General features: G+C 50.2%; 4 protein-coding genes across 10 annotated transcripts; 2 read left to right on the plus strand and 2 right to left on the minus strand.

Annotated features, from left to right (window-relative positions):
• Window positions 1–1,288: 1,288 nt before the first annotated feature.
• Window positions 1,289–7,977, plus strand: LOC9634047 (1-phosphatidylinositol-3-phosphate 5-kinase FAB1B). 5 transcript variants are annotated; one of them, XR_002991931.1, is made up of 11 exons: window positions 1,289–2,099; window positions 2,165–2,863; window positions 2,914–3,067; window positions 3,111–3,455; window positions 3,509–4,219; window positions 4,271–4,602; window positions 4,672–5,017; window positions 5,068–6,507; window positions 6,562–6,828; window positions 6,892–7,313; window positions 7,624–7,977. XR_002991931.1 is itself a non-coding variant. In XM_024670949.1 (11 exons), exons 1-11 carry the CDS (start codon window positions 1,555–1,557, stop codon window positions 7,255–7,257), a joined length of 5,157 nt encoding a protein of 1,718 aa, XP_024526717.1. In that variant the 5' UTR covers window positions 1,289–1,554; the 3' UTR covers window positions 7,258–7,642. The 5 variants fall into 5 exon arrangements, 2 of the variants coding, with proteins under 2 accessions (XP_024526717.1, XP_024526716.1); XR_002991929.1 differs by having other exon boundaries at window positions 7,359–7,642; XR_002991930.1 differs by having other exon boundaries at window positions 7,374–7,642.
• A 1,204-nt stretch (window positions 7,978–9,181) lies between these two features.
• LOC9652515 (probable apyrase 7) lies at window positions 9,182–11,866 on the plus strand. Of its 2 annotated transcripts, XM_024671265.1 has the most exons (3): window positions 9,182–11,282; window positions 11,358–11,597; window positions 11,767–11,866. In XM_024671265.1, exons 1-2 carry the CDS (start codon window positions 9,524–9,526, stop codon window positions 11,582–11,584), a joined length of 1,986 nt encoding a protein of 661 aa, XP_024527033.1. In that variant the 5' UTR covers window positions 9,182–9,523; the 3' UTR covers window positions 11,585–11,597; window positions 11,767–11,866. The 2 variants fall into 2 exon arrangements, with proteins under 2 accessions (XP_024527033.1, XP_024527032.1); XM_024671264.1 differs by having other exon boundaries at window positions 11,358–11,841.
• LOC9652516 (mannose-1-phosphate guanylyltransferase 1) lies at window positions 11,863–13,340 on the minus strand. Its single transcript, XM_002966647.2, has 4 exons — window positions 13,123–13,340; window positions 12,988–13,050; window positions 12,693–12,932; window positions 11,863–12,618 (listed from the first exon to the last, which is right to left on the minus strand). Exons 1-4 carry the CDS (start codon window positions 13,231–13,233, stop codon window positions 11,947–11,949), a joined length of 1,086 nt encoding a protein of 361 aa, XP_002966693.1. The 5' UTR covers window positions 13,234–13,340; the 3' UTR covers window positions 11,863–11,946.
• A 66-nt stretch (window positions 13,341–13,406) lies between these two features.
• On the minus strand, window positions 13,407–16,146 carry LOC9634048 (AFG1-like ATPase). Of its 2 annotated transcripts, XM_024671582.1 has the most exons (13): window positions 16,079–16,146; window positions 15,674–16,010; window positions 15,469–15,594; window positions 15,294–15,402; window positions 14,959–15,060; window positions 14,779–14,912; window positions 14,584–14,717; window positions 14,376–14,527; window positions 14,281–14,322; window positions 14,170–14,225; window positions 13,894–14,118; window positions 13,721–13,832; window positions 13,508–13,621 (listed from the first exon to the last, which is right to left on the minus strand). In XM_024671582.1, the coding sequence occupies exons 2-13, from the start codon at window positions 15,997–15,999 to the stop codon at window positions 13,508–13,510; spliced, it is 1,632 nt and encodes a 543-aa protein (XP_024527350.1). In that variant the 5' UTR covers window positions 16,000–16,010; window positions 16,079–16,146. The 2 variants fall into 2 exon arrangements, with proteins under 2 accessions (XP_002966694.2, XP_024527350.1); XM_002966648.2 differs by lacking the exon at window positions 16,079–16,146 and having other exon boundaries at window positions 13,407–13,621; window positions 15,674–16,061.
• Between the last annotated feature and the right edge of the window lie 59 nt (window positions 16,147–16,205).

A 16,205-nucleotide genomic window follows, 5' to 3' on the forward strand; every position in this document is an offset into this window, starting at 1 on the left:
GATGTTTTTCTAAGGGGAAAAAAACAGGAATGGCAGTGGGTTTGTAAACTTGATTAGCTTGAATTTTGTCGTTGATGGGGCGGAACACCTTATCTTCCGAGACTGAATTATTTAGCAGATTAAAAGTCGTAAACAAGTTGTAAACATCAAAAGCGGCCTTCCAACCGCCATTCATTGATTTTTCCATGTCACCTCAGAAACCAGGAAGGGAGGTTTCGTCTCCTTGCATAAAAATCTGTAATAATCCGTCTCTAAATCCCTAAACATGCGGCGCAGGAATCAAACCTCTTCCGGAAAAGTTACGATTCCTCGCTGTTGCGAAGAGCGGCAAGCCGATCCAGGAGCCGCCACGCGCTTTGGATCACAGTGCGCATGTCCACCCTCGCATCTGACTTTGCCCGGCGCCACTTGGCACCCGTTGTTGTGCAATTCCACTTCTGTCTCTCTCTCTCTCACTCACTGTTATACTTGCGCCGACAATTGATCCATGCAAACCTCAGTACGAACTTTGACACTCTTTGTGTTTTTTATTTTTTAATTTATTTTTTGGCATAAATATCTCTGTCAATGATCGAAGGCAGCAATCTCGAGAAGAATCCCAGCAAGCTGGATGCATGGATCAAGGAACTAGCATCCTTCGTTTGCGTATTCCAAGAAGCCATTGCCGTGCATGCAGCGTAGAGTAAAATAATCTCGCTCGTGTTTCCTCTGTGTTCAAACTTTCGCTATCAACAAGGGAGTGAGAGGAGCAGCCGCCGCCCTATTCACAGCCGTTGAGCTGCCAAGAAAGAAACTGAACTTGGACATTGGCAGACGTGTGCTGCTTGATCCTCGGGTAAGCAAGCGTTATAGTTTGAGATTTGTCGAGATTTTTCCAAGTTTTTTTTATCTCCTAGGCTTTTTGTTTTTTTCTTCTTTTTTAATCTACACGTAAAATGTGCTCCTTGTTCCTCGAGTTCACAAACCCGGACGAGCGTGGGCCACCAAGCGATGAAAAAAAAAAAATTCGCTAATTCCATTCTCTCTCTCTCTCTCTCTCTCTCTCTCTCCCTCTCTCTCCCTCCCGTGAAATTCCGGAGATGATTGGTATGTTTAGATGATCTTTGCCCCTTGGCTTGTTTGTTCTTAAGTCGTGAATAGCTTTCTCTTCCTTCCCTTCTCGCACTGACAGTCTTCTTTGTTTGCGCTTTTGTTTTGCTTTTCTTCTTCCAGGGTCACAGGACCGGCGGATGAAGGAAGAAAGAAATTTCTTTGAGCTTAATGATCCTAATGGCCTAAAAAAAGAGAACTCATCGTCTCCGGGAAATTTAGGGTTAGGGATGGTGCGCATTCTACCAAGGAATGGCGGATTCTAGGCGCGCCTCCTCGCAATTCGTCGACGATGCCCGACCGATGAGCTGAATTCGCAGGAATCGAGGCGTCGGCGGCGGCGACGCCAAATCGGGGGTCGTGAATCGGGGGCTATGTAGCAGCGCGCTAGTGTTCTTGCAGGATTCTTGTGATTCCAGCTAGGGTATAGGCGCGCAATCATCATGAGCGGGAGGATTCCGGTCCATGGATGCAGTCGAAAATGTGCTGCATGGGATTGTGGGAGCTCTGAGCGCATGGATTCCGGGCGGCGGTGCTGGAGCCGGGGATTCTAGCATGTCCCGCGAGTTTTGGATGCCCGATCAGAGCTGCCGTGTCTGCTATGAGTGTGAATCGCATTTTACGATCTTCAACCGGCGCCATCACTGCAGGGTTTGCGGGAGAGTCTTCTGCGGCAGGTGCACGCTCAATACCATCTCGGCTTCGTCGATCAATCTCGCGCCTCCAGAGGCGCCGGAGGAGGATTGCGAGCGCATCCGGGTGTGTAATTTTTGCTACAGGCTTAGGCAGCAGCAGCTGGGCAAAGGGGATTCTTCTTCTCTGGAGCCGGCGGTGACGAGCCCGTCTCTCACTCCAACGTCGTCTAGGAGTAGTTTGATTAGCAGTAACACCAGCGGTAGCACGTCCATGGCTTCCCCTCGAGCGGCGCTGGCTTCTTCCGAGAGGCGAGGTGACGAGAGCGATGACTTAAAGCAAGAAGAGTATGGCAAACATTTGTCGTTAAGCATGAGGTAAGTCTGTTCGCTTCCCCAGTTTCCTTTTTTTTGCGATTCGCCAACGTTGGAAACCTTCACAGGAGCGATGATGAAGACGAAGGGAGGAAAGGACGCCAACAAAACCATATATCTCGCGGTAATCAAGACGGTGGTCTGGATACGCATCTCAAAAGCCAAGCTAGCTACTACTCGCAGAGCTCCGAGAGCTTCGATGACAAGGGGGATACGTCCGAGAGCAGGCCGCCCAGCGAGAGGTCGTTCCGGCGTTCGTGCGATGATATTGAAAGCTTGGATGACGAGAACAATTTCCGGAACCATCTCTACGAGGCCGCGTGTCGGGAGGTCGATAAGTCGGTGGACTTTGAGAATAACAAGCATGTCTGGTACCCTCCACCACCGGAAGAAGACGAGGACGAAACGGGACCTGGATACGAGGACGAGGACGACGACGATGAAGGTGGCTGGGGTCTTCCACGGTCGTCCGGAAGTATGAGCAGCACTGAGTATAGGAGCCGGGAACGCGCTGCTTCGGAAGAACATCGAAAGGCCATGCGAGCCGTAGTTGACGGTCACTTCAGAGCTCTGGTGGCACAACTCCTTCGCGGTGAAAACATTTCCGTCGATGATGAAGATGAGAAGGATAGCTGGCTTGACATCGTCACTGGATTGGCTTTGCAAGCAGCAAGCATCGTCAAACCAGATAGCAGCAGGGGAGGTAGCATGGATCCGGGAGGCTACGTGAAGGTGAAATGCATCGCATCTGGTCGGCGGTCCGACAGGTACGTTGGCATGCTGTAAAGCTGACGAAACAACATGTTCCTTGTTGCAGCATGATCATCAAAGGTATTGTTTGCAAAAAGAACCTTGCACATAAGAGGATGATTACGCGGTTTAAGAATCCGAGGCTGCTTATTATTGGTGGTGCGCTGGAGTATCAGAGAGTTTCGAACCAGTTTTCGTCGATGGACACTCTACTCCAACAGGTATGCCTCTCTAGGTGCGGCATTGTCTAACCTTCTGCTATAGGAAAGGGACTACCTGAACATGGCTGCGGCAAGGATCGAGGCTCAGCATCCCAATGTCGTGCTCGTTGAGAAAGGAGTAACTCGTTTTGCGCAAGACCGTTTACTGGCGAAAGAAATATCGCTGGTGCAGAATGTTAAGCGTCCTCTTCTGGAGAGGATTGCGAGATGTACTGGTGCTCAAATCATATCCACACCAGATAATCTCGCGGCACCAAAGGCTGGTCACTGCGAGCTTTTCCACATTGAGAAGTTTGTAGAGGAGCTCGGTAGTGCTGGCCAAGCAGGCAAGCAACTGTCCAAGACACTGATGTTCTTTGAAGGATGTCCAAAACCTCTCGGATGCACTGTAAGCATTCTCTATGGTTTGAGCTTTATATCTAATGTGAGTTTCATTGACAGGCTTTACTGAGGGGCGCTAATGGAGACGATCTGAAGAAAATTAAACGTGTTCTTCAGCTCTCTGTCTTTGCATCCTATCATTTGGCTTTGGAAACATCATTTCTTGCCGACGAAGGTGCCTCTCTCCCCGACCACAGGTCGCCTATAGTCGTCACGCTGCCTAGCAAGCAATCCAGCTCCGACCGGTCGATCACATCGATCCCCGGTTTTTCAGTAGCGACCGCAGAAGGTCAACGTGTTCCTCCAGTTTCTCCTTCTACACTCACCAGCAAAGGTGCGGAGACGAATAATACGTTGATGCACTCAGCAGGTCTAAATGGCTTTACAAGGGATTGGCAGTCGAGTTTATCAGATTTTACTGGGGAAAGTCTTTCCGGGTTATCAGTTTCTCTGAGAAGAGCCTTCGGTGAGGAGGCAATGAGAACCAATGCAGAACAATGGAACGTATCTGCTGACAGGTCTCCAAAGGAAAATGCGGAGTCATTTTTTTTGCAAGAAGGTGATAGAGAAGGATCAGACGCAGATGAACAGAGTGGAAAAGACGATTTCCCTCCAACGCCCTCCGACCACCAAAGTATTCTCGTATCGCTGTCAACACGGTGTCTCACCAAGGGATCTGTTTGTGAACGGCCCAACATAGTTCGGATAAAGTATTACGGAAACTCGGACAAGCCACTGGGAAGATTTTTGAGAGACACCTTGTTCGACGGCGTAAGTTGCTATCGTCAATTTTTCTTCGCTTCTCATCCTGCTTTAATGCAGAACAATCGCTGCCAACATTGTGATGAACCCGCCGACGCACACATTCGCTGTTATACCCATCGCTTGGGTAGTCTGACGATCTCAGTTCGACGGATGGACGACCATACTTTACCTGGTGAAAGAGATGGAAAAATATGGATGTGGCATAGGTGCTTAAAGTGTCCTCGGACTGACGATCTTCCGCCGGTGACTCGTAGAATCGTGATGTCTGATGCCGCCTGGGGTTTATCGTTCGGAAAGTTTTTGGAACTGAGCTTCTCTAATCATGCAGCTGCTAGCAGAGTCGCTGTATGTGGCCACCAACTTCACAGAGATTGTTTACGATTTTACGGGTGAGGGTTCTCGATTACGATTTTGTTCTCTTTTTAAATCTCGTAGATCTAACGACTGTTTTGATACAGGTTCGGCAATATGATAGCGTGCTTTCGCTATGCTTCTGTTCATTTGCATTCAATTCATCTTCCTCCTCCAAAGTTGGAGTTTAACGATCCGAGCCAACAGGAGTGGCTCAGGGACGAAGCTAATGAGGTACATTGTTGTTTAAAGACGATTTGGCTTTTAACATATGACGTTAAGATTGCCAACAAGGGAGAGCTGGTTTTCACGGAAATACTGGATCATTTACGTGTTATTGGCGAACATATTGCCAGCTCGGGCTCCTTTTCTGGAAGCGGAAGAAACGCCGAAGCTAGAAAACGTGCTGTGTACTTGGAAGCGTTCTTCCAAAAAGAAAAGGCCGAGTTTGAGGTGGGTGGGTGTCGGGCAATTCAATGCTCATAACATGGTTCGTTTGGCAGAAGACACTGTTGAAAGCTGTTCCATCACATACTGATCCAGGACAGCCAGTCGCAGACATTCTGGAGCTCTGTCGTCTGCGAAAGGACCTTGCTCTCCGGGCCATGGAGTGGGATAAACGTCTTCATTACTTTGCTGCCTCTCAGCAGCGAAAGTATACGTCAGCAGGTTCAGATCCGGGGATGCTACCTGACCAGCCTGTCCCGAGCAAGGACGCGTCTGTGAAGCCAATATTGAAGACATACTCAAATACGAATGTGCAACCATTTGCTTCGCTTGTCCACGACGAAGAAGCGGACAAACCAACTTCCGTCAAAGACGATACAGTCGTGGTACATGATATGGTTTGCAACATGGATATGGTGGACGGCATTCCTTGTTTGCCTGTGGCTCCTGCCGAGCCAGAGGGTACCGAAGGGGTTACAGAGGCACTTGGTTTGGATGTAGACCTCAGGAGGACACTCTCTGAAGGCAGTTGTCCGGTTGTCGCCGATATCTCTCATACGCTAGATGCTGCATGGAGTGGCGAGACACAAGCAGCTACAGAGGTTCCATGCAATGCGGAAGACCATGAAAGCGCCAAAGCCTCCGAGGCAGAAGTTACTGGAGAGAATGGAAGTAAGAAGGAGCACTCACCTACGAGCTCGACAAGCCAACCCGATGAAGAGTTAACAGCGTCACGGCAAAAGGAGTTTGACGAGCTCGGCAACTGGATTGATGGACCATACTCGACGTTATACAGGGGTAGAGGGGCTTCAAGTCAGTCGCCGTCAACCTCTTTTATATCCCAGCAGGCTTTACAAGGTGGAGCACGGCTTTTCTGGCCACCTGGTGTGAATGGCACCGTGAATGCGGTTTACGAAGACGAGCCTACGAGTATCATCGCTCATGCACTTTTGTCGCAATACTACGTGACCGAGCTCGGTGGAGAGAAAGGGAAGGGACAAAGTGGAGAAAAAGAGAATGGAAGTGCGGTGGTGTCTGAGGAAGCGTCCTCACAAGTTCTCGAAGAAGGGGTCATGAAGGAGAGGTCCAACAGCTTCAAAGACGCTTCTTCAAATGGGAAGGTTGAGGATCCTTTATTGAGCACAAAGGGGGTGAACTTGAAGATCGAGAACTCTGAGACAGGTCCGGATGCGAAGCTGAAATACATCGTCACCGCCTACTACGCCAAGCACTTCGATGCGCTGCGGAAGAAATGCTGCGCTGGTGACTTGGAGTTCGTGCGGTCGTTGAGCAGGTGCCGCAAATGGGGAGCACAGGGTGGAAAGAGCAACGTCTTTTTTGCCAAGTCGATGGACGACAGATTCATCGTGAAGCAAGTGACGAGGACGGAGCTTCTCTCTTTCCTGGAGTTTGCACCGGAGTACTTCAAATATCTCTTCGATTCCATAAACTCTGGCAGCCCGACCTGTCTGGCTAAGATTCTGGGGATGTATCAGGTAAACTTTTGTCATTCACCTGAAAACTTGTTTCATTGTTTCTTTTGACGCTAGGTGATCATAAAGCAAGTCAAGGGAGGCAAGGAAGTACGCATGGATTTGATGGTCATGGAGAATCTGCTCTATGGCAGACACGTTACTCGGCTATATGATTTGAAAGGCTCAGTGCGCTCTCGTTACAACTCAGACTCCACGGCAAAGAACGCTGTTTTGTTGGACCAGAACCTGTTGGAATCCATGCCAACGGCACCCATTTTTGTCGGGAATAAAGCCAAGAGGCTTTTGGAGCGAGCGGTATGGAACGACACCTCATTCCTTGCGGTAAGCAATGGTTTCTCTCTTTTTTTTCTTCTTCGCGCTCACACTTTTATACTGGTTTTGTAGAACATAGATGTCATGGACTACTCGCTACTCGTTGGGATTGACGAAGAACGAGGGGAGCTTGTCCTCGGGATTATTGACTTCATGCGGCAATACACATGGGACAAGCATCTGGAGACGTGGGTCAAGGCTTCGGGCATTCTCGGAGGCCCAAAGAACGCGCCGCCGACCGTGATCTCTCCCAAGCAGTACAAGAAGCGCTTCCGCAAGGCCATGTCGACGTACTTCGTTACTGTTCCCGACCACTGGACTCCTCCCTCGGTCATCAGCGCTTGTCCGGGGCCGGAGGAGAGTGGAAGCAGCAGCCACAACAATGGGAGCTCCACCACAAACGGGCAGGACGAGTACGGTGAAAGCTTTGGAGGCTGAGCGGAGCTCCGGGCTATCCATCCATCGATCTACCGATCGACCGGCTTCCTGGAATGGTACGTATTTCTAAAGTTCTTGAAGTTGATGCTCATTTTCTCCAGAGATTGTCCGCGAAGTTTGCGTTAAGGTTTCGTCGTAGCAGATTAAAAAGCATGAGAAGTAAGAAAAAGTTTTGTCCAGTTCGCTGGGGAGCCATTTCCCCGTCGTCGGTGTATTCATTCATTACTCGGCATATTGTATAGAGTGAATTGTCATCGTCCTTTATTTCTTCCGTTTTGATAAGGCGAGTTTAGAAGGTGGCAGGAAATCTTGAGATCACCCAAACCCTGTGCCTCTTCTGAAATGATGTTTTCGTTTTCAATCCAGAATCTTCATAATCTACAAAGTCCTTGTTCCTCGTATATGGATTCGCATGCCATATGCTGTTGTTTCCCAACTTCCGCCACTTCAGATTTCTCACGAGTAACAAGTGGAACTGTGCCGCCTGCGAAAATTTGTAAGACCTGTTCTTCGCTCTTTGAAATTGTTGAAAAAGTACATTCGACGAACTTGCAGCATCAAACTCGTTGAATGAGATCATCACAATCACAATCACATTCATCTATGCAAAAAGTGCAGTAACGAAGGGGTGGTTCGGAAAACACCCTGCACGGAGGGAAGAGCAGCTGTCCACGTTGGAATATGCTTCTTGTTCAAAAATGAAAATGAACTATGAAATTGAAACACCTTTAACACCCACATGGCAAAACTTAATAGTTTTAATTGCACTTTTGTGCTCAGTGGAGAGAAAAGGAACGTACAGAGAGTATCTGAGGAGGCGTCCTCACCAAGGAGAGTTCCAAAGGCGCTTCTTCAGATGGGAAGGTTGAAGATCCTTTATAGCAGCAAGGGTCAGGCATTTCGATGCGCTGTGGAAGAAATTTTGCGCTGGTAAGCTTTGGCTATCGTTGAGCAGGTGCCGTAAATCGGAAGCACAGGGTGGAAAGAACGTCGTCTTTTTTGCCAAGTCGATGGACGACAGATTCATCGTGAAGCAAGTGACGAGGACGGAGCTTCTCTCTTTCCTGGAGTTTGCACCGGAGTACTTCTTCAATTCTCTAGACTCTGGCAGCCCGACCTGTCTGGCTAAGATTCTCGGGATGTATGAGGTAAAGGTTTGGTCATTCACTAGGAAAGCTCATTTCTGGTTTCATTGTTGCTTTCGACGCTAGGTGATCATAAATGGATTTGTTGGTCATGAAAAATCTGCTCTATGGCAGACACGCTACTCGGCTATATGATTTGATTCATCCAACACATGTGAGTCTGTTTAGGCAAGTGAATATGTTGCTCTTGTATTCACTACCCTGGAGCAGGGTGCAACATACTTGCCGCAAATAGCCTTCGTGAATGCCACAGTGGTCCTGCTGAGGGGTTATGTTTCTCAGCTCAAGCCCGGCTCTGGACTAACATGACCTCCAGCTCCAGACCTTCTGAAAGCAATGACCTTGAGCTGAGAGACATAACCCCCCAGCAGGACCATTATGTTATCCGTAAATGCTATTTGTGCCAAGTATGTTGCACCTTGCTCCAGGGCAGCCAATACAAGAGCAACATATTTCACTTGCCTAAACATGTGGGTCCGGAGCCGGAGGAGAGTGAAAGCAGCAGCCACAACAATTGTGAGCTCTGGGCAGGAATGCTTTGGAGGCTGAGCCAAGCTCCAAGCTATCTATTTATCCCTTCCATCGATCCATCAATCTACTGATCGACCGGCTTCCTGGGCTGGTATGTATTTTCTAAAGTTCTTGAAGTTGATGCTCGTTTTCTCTAGAGATTGCGCAAAGTTTGTCCACCTTTACTTTAGTTCCAACTAATAGTGATAAAGATAAAGGGCTCTTCTTACCATCACGAATCCGACACGTACACGTGGCATTGTCTAATTTCTTCATTTGCGCGTTCCAAGCGTTGGAGCGAGCCCCGGGCACGCGGGAGCTGGAAGGCTTCAAGCCCTAGCCTAGGGCGCGAGGGGGGAGCGAGCGGCCTCGCGCGCTCTCGGCTACCACAGGTACGTGCGTGGCAAGCGATCGCAAGCCCTACGTCGATCGAATCCGGCGTCGCCCGCCGAGCAGCAGCATTGATCGCCGCCGCCGCGATCGCCTGTCCTGGCCTGGAAGAGGTTTGGATGTAGGTAGGATCATCAAGAGGGGGCACAGGGATAGCGGGCATGTACATTGCGAATTTGGACCTTTTCGTATGCCTTCCGTGAGACTGGATTTCTGGAAAGATGGAGGGGAAACTGCGGCGCTTCCCACTCTCGCTCTCGCTCCAGGACCTCCGGACGATCTCGGCACCAGCGGATCTCGAGGCCGCGTCTTCGCTAGACTGTTTCCAAGAGGATCCCCGTGGAACAGCGTCCAAGAGCTTGGGTTTCAGCCTTCCAGTGTACCATAGACCGGTCAGATGGCGAGTTGCTGCTGGGCTTTTGGTGCTCTCGCTGGTGCTGCTGCTCTTGTTCCTGGGATTTCTCTGGGGGAGGAGTCTGTGGAGCCAGGAGGAGCCGATCAAGTTCGCGATTGTGATGGACTGTGGCAGCACCAGCACGAGAGTTTACGTCTATGGATGGGTTCACAACGGAGGATCTATCCCGGTTATGTATCGGCCACCTTCTCACAGCAGCGCCAATGCGAGAGTGAAGAAGGCTTACCACCGGATGGAAACGGAGCCTGGCTTCCACCAGCTGCTGCACAACGAGAGTGGCCTTGGCGCTGCTGTCCAGCCGCTGCTCGACTGGGCCAAGCAGCAGATCCCGGCTCGCTTGCACGGGGAGACGCCGCTGCTTCTCCTGGGAACGGCGGGCTTGCGGAAGCTGGCGACTGTAGACTCGGAGTGGCTGCTGGACAAGGCGTGGGGAATCATCGAGAAGTCGCCGTTCAAGTGTAGGCGGAGCTGGCTGAGGATCATCAACGGGGTGGAGGAGGCCTACTATGGATGGGTGGCGTTGAACTATATCCTCGAGAGGCTGGGACAGGACGAGACGAAGATGACGCTGGGGACTGTTGGTTCTCTGGATCTGGGAGGCTCGTCCCTGGAGGTTACTTTCGAGCCGGGCGAGCCGATACGGCCAGACTACGGTGTGAATCTCAGCTTTGGTCAGGAGGAGCATCGGGTGTATGCGTACTCCCACTCTGGTTTCGGCCTCAACGATGCGTTCGACAAGTCCGTGGCGCTCCTCATGCACAACTCGAACGTGAGAAACGGGACTTTGGAAGTGAGGCATCCGTGTTTGCACTCCGAGTACCAGCAGTCTTACTCCTGCTCGTCGTACTGCGTGGCTCCTCCGTCCACTAACCGGGGAGCAGGCGAAGGTGGCGTTCCTATAGTTTTAGTTGGAGAGCCTCACTGGGGAAAATGCCAGGCGCTCGCTCGTTCCGTCATCAACTCGTCGAGATTTACAACGCGGTCAGTAGATTGCGAGCAGAGTAACTGCGCGCTGGGGAAGTATCAGCCACGGCCGATCGGACAGTTTTACGCAGTGGCTGGGTTTTTTGTCATGTACAAGTTTTTCGGCCTGTCCTCCAAGGCGTCGCTGGACGATCTCTTGAGCAAAGGACAGGAGTTTTGTGGGAAGCCGTGGCCGGTTGCCAGGGACAGCGTCGATCCACAGGGATTTATCGACCGCTACTGCTTCCGAGCACCGTACGTGGTGGCGCTGCTTAGAGAGGGCCTTCACTTGAGGGACGAGCAAGTAACAGTCGGGCCAGGGGACGTGACTTGGACACAAGGCGCTGCCCTGCTCGAGGCCGGAGTGCTGGAGAAGAGCTCACGCTCACACAGGAAGCAGAGGTGGTGGTTTTATAGCCCGTCCTTCTTGCTGCCAACGCTGCTGCTTTTTTCGGCGGCCGCGGTTCTCGTTGTGCTACTTCACTGGTGTGGAAGGCAGGCGTCGTACTCGAGCATTCTTCCGTTTGATTCAAAGCCGGGTGCTGCGAATGGAGGAGGCTCGCGAGGAGTGTCGCGGTGGCCACTCAACTTCGTGCGGCGTGGTAAGAAAAGCTTCCTTCTGTTTCTTTCATGTCTCGTTTGTTTTCCTTCTGATTTTGTGAGCGAAACCCGTGCAGGAGTGAAGTCGCCGCAAAGTCCCGCTCCGACGCCGTCCAAGAACATCTTCGAGGATCTTCATGCATCCTCGCCGCTGCTCTTGGAGGGTGATGCGCTGAGATTGCCACCGGCGGGTCCTGGACTGGGCCGAGCACAGCATCTCGCCAGCGCAATGATGCAGCTCAAGGTCGGCTCGCGGCTGCAGAGTCGGAGAACTTTGTCCAAGGAAGATCTTAACAACTTATAATGCTCACTCACTGGTAAGCTCAGCCATTTTCCTGTTCTTCTGGTTCCAATGCGTTCTTAGTGTTTCTTTACTTGTGTTCCTCGTTGTTTCGTTAGTGTTGTGGTTCGCTTTAGTTTTATTTCTTTAGTTTTGTTCTTCGTTTATCCATTCTTTCATGGCTCTATTTATTTTCTCCCTTGCAGCCACCATTGATCGATAGCTCCACGGAATTTATATAAGAATTTTTTGCTTGAATAAAAGCCTGAGAACTTAAAGCATACATTAACAAGCACGTCATCTCCACAAGCTCTTGCTCAACAAGAAATGTATAAACATCAACGTAGAAGCGACAGATCCTTTTTGGTAGAATACAAATCGAATCTTTACATGACAATCTCTGGCTTCATGATGTTGGCCTTGATCTCCTTGTGTGGAAGAACCACACCACCATTGCTATAAATCTCGTCCGACACATGCACGTCCTCGCCAAGGACCGTCATGTTCTCCACACGAGCCCATTGCCCGACTGTGGAGTGCCAGCCGATGATACTCCACGAAACGCACGCGTGCTTCTTGATCCGGACCCCCCTCATCACCGTGCAGTGCTTGAGCCGGACTCCATCCTCGATCACGCACCCCTGCCCGATCGAAACATCCGGCCCCAAGAGACAGCCTTGTCCGATGCTGGCACTCTCGTCGATGATCACGTTGTCGACGACGTTGGAGCCGCTCGCGAGTTTCTCTGGAGATTTCTTCCTCAGGGACTCGAGGTAGAGCTGCAGGCCTGTGATGTAGTCCTTGGGCTGTCCAATGTCCATCCAGAATCCCGGCAGGACCATGGCAAAGAGCTGCTTCTCCTGAGCGATGCCTGGGAAGACCTCCTTCTCGATCGACGTTGGCCGCAGCTCGATCCGGTCCAGGACGCTCGGGTTGAGGAGATAGACCCCGGCGTTGATCTTGTTTCCGACAAACGTTTGTGGCTTCTCCACGAATCTGTGAACCAGGCCAGTGTCTTCGTCCAGCACCACGACTCCATACTTGGATGGCTCGTCAACCTTCACAGGGATTCTCTGTTAGATCTGGAGCAAAGGGAAAAAAGGAACAACGAAAAGGAGGAAGCGAAGCTTACCTGTGTGACCATGATCGAGGCCTCTCCTTTGTGCTGCTTGTGGAAAGCTATCATTTGCTCCAGCGGGTACTCGCAGATAACATCACTGTTGAGGACGAAGAATGGCTCCCCAGAGCCGTCGAGTAGCTTGTCGCGAGCAAGAGCCAGAGGCCCCGCAGTCCCCATCGGCTCTCGCTCCTGCGAGCAAGTGATCTTCACGCCCAGCTTCGCCTCGAAATCCTTTAGGAAGCTAAGCATCACCTACAAGGACAAAGAGAGTGAGCCTTTTCCTACAAATTCCCTTGACAAATCTTACCTCTGGCTGGTAACTGATCGCCAGAACTACCTCCGTGACTCCCACAGCCTTGAGCGCCTCGATCTACAACACACAAGAGTGAGATCTGGCAGCGGGAGAGCTGGATCTAGCCCCTAGATTGAAATTTCAACGCACCTGGTGGAAGATCATCGGCTTGTTGGCGAAATCTACCAGCGGCTTGGGCAGGCTGAGCGTGAGCGGCCTCAGCCGGGTGCCAAATCCTCCGACAAGAATCAGCGCCTTCATCTCTTCCTTCTTCCTCCTCGCAGCGAAACCTAGGCCTCTAGGGACAAGAAGTTCTTCGCGCCCTTGCTCTAGCAAAATCCTAATTCCATGGCCCTCTTTAAATAACCCCCACCAAAAAGGTTGAGCGCCGTAAAGGTACTGGGCGATAATTAGGTCATTGTTTAAGAAGTTACTACCAATCTCAACCGCTAGATCGTATTAAAATCCGACGGACCAGAACATAAACTCTCAACCGCTAGATCGTGTTTAATCCAACGGACCAAAAACGATAAAATCACACGCACTCAGTCTCGAGGCCGTACTCGAGGAAGTAATTCCGGAATTCTTCCCACACCACGTCCCCGTCGCCGTTGGCGTCGAGCTTCTTATACATGTCTTCCAAGAGTTCCTGTCACAAATCCAACGAGAAAACTCGTAAGGTTCTCATCATGGAACATGAGAGATTTGCGTAAACTTTTGAGAGATTTGGAGTAAACTTTGAGCATACCTCGGGGACGTTTCGATGGCCGCACTTGATGTCTGTGAGATCCTCCATCATCAGAAGCAACTCGTCGCGGCTGAGCTTGGTGTCTTTGTTTATGTTGTAGCGGTCCCAGATCCTGTGCAGCAGGAAGAATGTGAAGAAAAGAGAAAAGAAAAGGGAAGAGACAAACAACCGACCTTCGCAAGTCACCCTCTTGCAATTTGGTGCTCTGCAAATGACATATAAATGCTTTGCCTGGTGCTGCCCAAGACGCGGACAGATAATCCACGGACTGCATGTGGTTGAGTCGCGACACGGTCCTGGCAAACGCAAATTCCTCGTCTTTTTCTTCGTATGCGGTCGTTCCGCCCTTTTCTTCTCTCGGCTTCACGACTCCAGCAACTGGCTGGTCGTCCTCTAGTCTGCAAAGACAATGAGTCGTGGTTTTCAATGTTTTTCATAGAAGTACTAACCTTGGGAGGTATAGATCTCCAGGCTGTGCGTCCGCGCTAACGATTAGTTTAACTTTCTGCAAAAGAGATTCCTGTGAGATAAACAAACAACCCGCTGAGAGTCAAACTTACATGCTCGTAAAATACATCAACAAGCGTGATGAATCTCCTTGCCTGTAACGCGCACAAGCGTCGGTCAGAAAACGAGTGGCGAGGAAGTTGTTTACCATTTCAGCATGAGAGCGTGTCATTCTAGGAATGCCGGCGATAAACACGGTATGGAAGGACGCAGCTATGGCGATGTAGTCGGCTGCGCCTTTGAAAGTTCCACAAAGTTCATAGAAGGTGAAGTATGCAATTCCACCAGCGGCCCTTGGTACTGCACGAGTCAAGATCGTTAGCTGCAAGGTTTGAGTAAGCTGCTTGGATACATACCAAAGATGGCCCTGTTACTCTCTTTCAAAACAGTCGTAAAAATCGGTCTATCGCCAGCAAGCTCGAGGAAAGAGCGCTCCAGGGCTTTAGAGGTCTCTTCGTTCAAAGGCATGTGCCATACGACAGACAGGGAACTACCAAAAACCACGTAGATTAGAAAAAGGCCGGCAAAAATTGCAACTAAAGACAGAATACCTGGAACCATCGGGACGTGCACCTATTAGACGATAGTCTGGAGAGTTTGGACGAAAAACATGGACCTCGCAGCGGCTCTTAATAAGCTCTATGCAAGGTAGAAAGAGGTCTCTTTGCAAACCATTTTTGTAGAGCTGTATATGCAAGTAAGCACGTAAAGAAGAAATTTTCAATCCTTACTTCAGAAGGTGCACGATTCGAGGATGCTACCATCACTGCCCCTGATCGAAAAAGGTTCTCCAAAAGCCTTCTCAGTATCATAGCGTCAGCGATATCTATGACCTGCAAGAAGAGAACAGGAGCGTTAATAGTTAGAAACAAAAGTATTTTGAAAGGACAACCAGAGCACGCAGACCAAGCAGCTTTGGTTCTTACAGAAAACTTATTTACGTGGTGAGGGACAAATGGAGACCACTCCTACTGGAAAAATCAATCAATTACAGTACACACCTGACAAAAAATGAAGCGAGATCAGGATCCCTTTAAAACAAACGTCACTGAGAAAGCTCACGCACTTGAAACTCGTCAAAGCAAAGCAGCCAACCAGCCGCCAACAAGTCCCGAGCTACTAATTCGATCAAGTCGCCTGACTTCCCTTGTCCTTGCAAGCGCTTCTCATGCAATCTACACACACAAGAGTAGAGAATTTGTTCTTTTCTTCTTCAAGGAAAACAATGTATGTTGAAGTACCTCTTGTGGACGTCGAGCATGAACTGGTGAAAGTGAACTCGTCTCTTACTTCTCACAGGACTACAGTGAAAGAAGATATCTTGAACGAGAGATTTTCCAGTGCCGACTCCTCCATAGATATACACCCTGCAAACACACCAGTGCAAGTTCAAAGACAAAAGACAAGAAAAACACAAAGAAGAAGAAGAAGAAAAAAAATTGGTACCCTTTGGGCGCTTCTTGAGATGGTTTGAGCCGAAAAGCACTGAAGAACTTGGAGGTGAGATTAGCTGAGGTCGCCGGCTCGTAGCCTTGGAGCTCTCGATGCAAGCGCTCCAGAGGCTGGAGAGCTGCAAGCTGGCCATTGTCGTGCCGAATCGTCCCAGCTTTGACGAGCTGATGATAGGCGTCCAGCGGCGCAGTGCCGACTGGAATGTCCTCAATGCGCGCCGTGGAGGAGACCGCGCCATGGAGCTCGTGGAGGAAGCGATTGAGCAGCGTGAGTGAGGGCCTGGGCGAGCGCTGCAAGTGGCCGATGCTCAAGAACGCCATGGATGATCGATCTGGAGAAGAAAAGGAAGAGATTGCGATCGATCGCAAGCTAGACATCGATAGAGCATTTGCGCCAAACCTCGGCTCCTCTTTCTCAGTGCAGCATCGCCCGCCGCTTCACGCAAAAGCGTTCTTCCTCGACATTTAAAAAACCTAACGTATATTCTGACGGCATATGCTCTGGGTTTAGCATAGGGACGGAATGT

Source organism: Selaginella moellendorffii, unplaced genomic scaffold, assembly GCF_000143415.4.
Source record: "Selaginella moellendorffii unplaced genomic scaffold, v1.0 SELMOscaffold_7, whole genome shotgun sequence".
NCBI classification, from domain to species: Eukaryota; Viridiplantae; Streptophyta; class Lycopodiopsida; order Selaginellales; family Selaginellaceae; genus Selaginella; species Selaginella moellendorffii.

What these genes read in the sequence shown, in the direction of transcription:
- LOC9652515 (XM_024671265.1), top strand. Translation starts at nt 9,524, where the DNA reads ATGGAGGGGAAACTGCGGCGCTTCCCACTCTCGCTCTCGCTCCAGGAC. An exon ending in ACTCAACTTCGTGCGGCGTG is followed by an intron (nt 11,283 to 11,357) that starts GTAAGAAAAGCT and finishes AAACCCGTGCAG; the next exon opens with GAGTGAAGTCGCCGCAAAGT.
- LOC9652516 (XM_002966647.2), bottom strand. Translation starts at nt 13,233, where the DNA reads ATGAAGGCGCTGATTCTTGTCGGAGGATTTGGCACCCGGCTGAGGCCG. An exon ending in AGCCGATGATCTTCCACCAG is followed by an intron (nt 13,051 to 13,122) that starts GTGCGTTGAAAT and finishes TGTGTGTTGTAG; the next exon opens with ATCGAGGCGCTCAAGGCTGT. An exon ending in CCTCGATCATGGTCACACAG is followed by an intron (nt 12,619 to 12,692) that starts GTAAGCTTCGCT and finishes ATCCCTGTGAAG; the next exon opens with GTTGACGAGCCATCCAAGTA.
- LOC9634048 (XM_002966648.2), bottom strand. Translation starts at nt 16,056, where the DNA reads ATGTCTAGCTTGCGATCGATCGCAATCTCTTCCTTTTCTTCTCCAGAT. An exon ending in GCACGTCCCGATGGTTCCAG is followed by an intron (nt 14,718 to 14,778) that starts GTATTCTGTCTT and finishes GGTTTTTGGTAG; the next exon opens with TTCCCTGTCTGTCGTATGGC. An exon ending in GGAGATCTATACCTCCCAAG is followed by an intron (nt 14,119 to 14,169) that starts GTTAGTACTTCT and finishes TTGTCTTTGCAG; the next exon opens with ACTAGAGGACGACCAGCCAG.
- LOC9634047 (XM_024670948.1), top strand. Translation starts at nt 1,555, where the DNA reads ATGGATGCAGTCGAAAATGTGCTGCATGGGATTGTGGGAGCTCTGAGC. An exon ending in TCTGGTCGGCGGTCCGACAG is followed by an intron (nt 2,864 to 2,913) that starts GTACGTTGGCAT and finishes TCCTTGTTGCAG; the next exon opens with CATGATCATCAAAGGTATTG. An exon ending in GATTGTTTACGATTTTACGG is followed by an intron (nt 4,603 to 4,671) that starts GTGAGGGTTCTC and finishes GTTTTGATACAG; the next exon opens with GTTCGGCAATATGATAGCGT.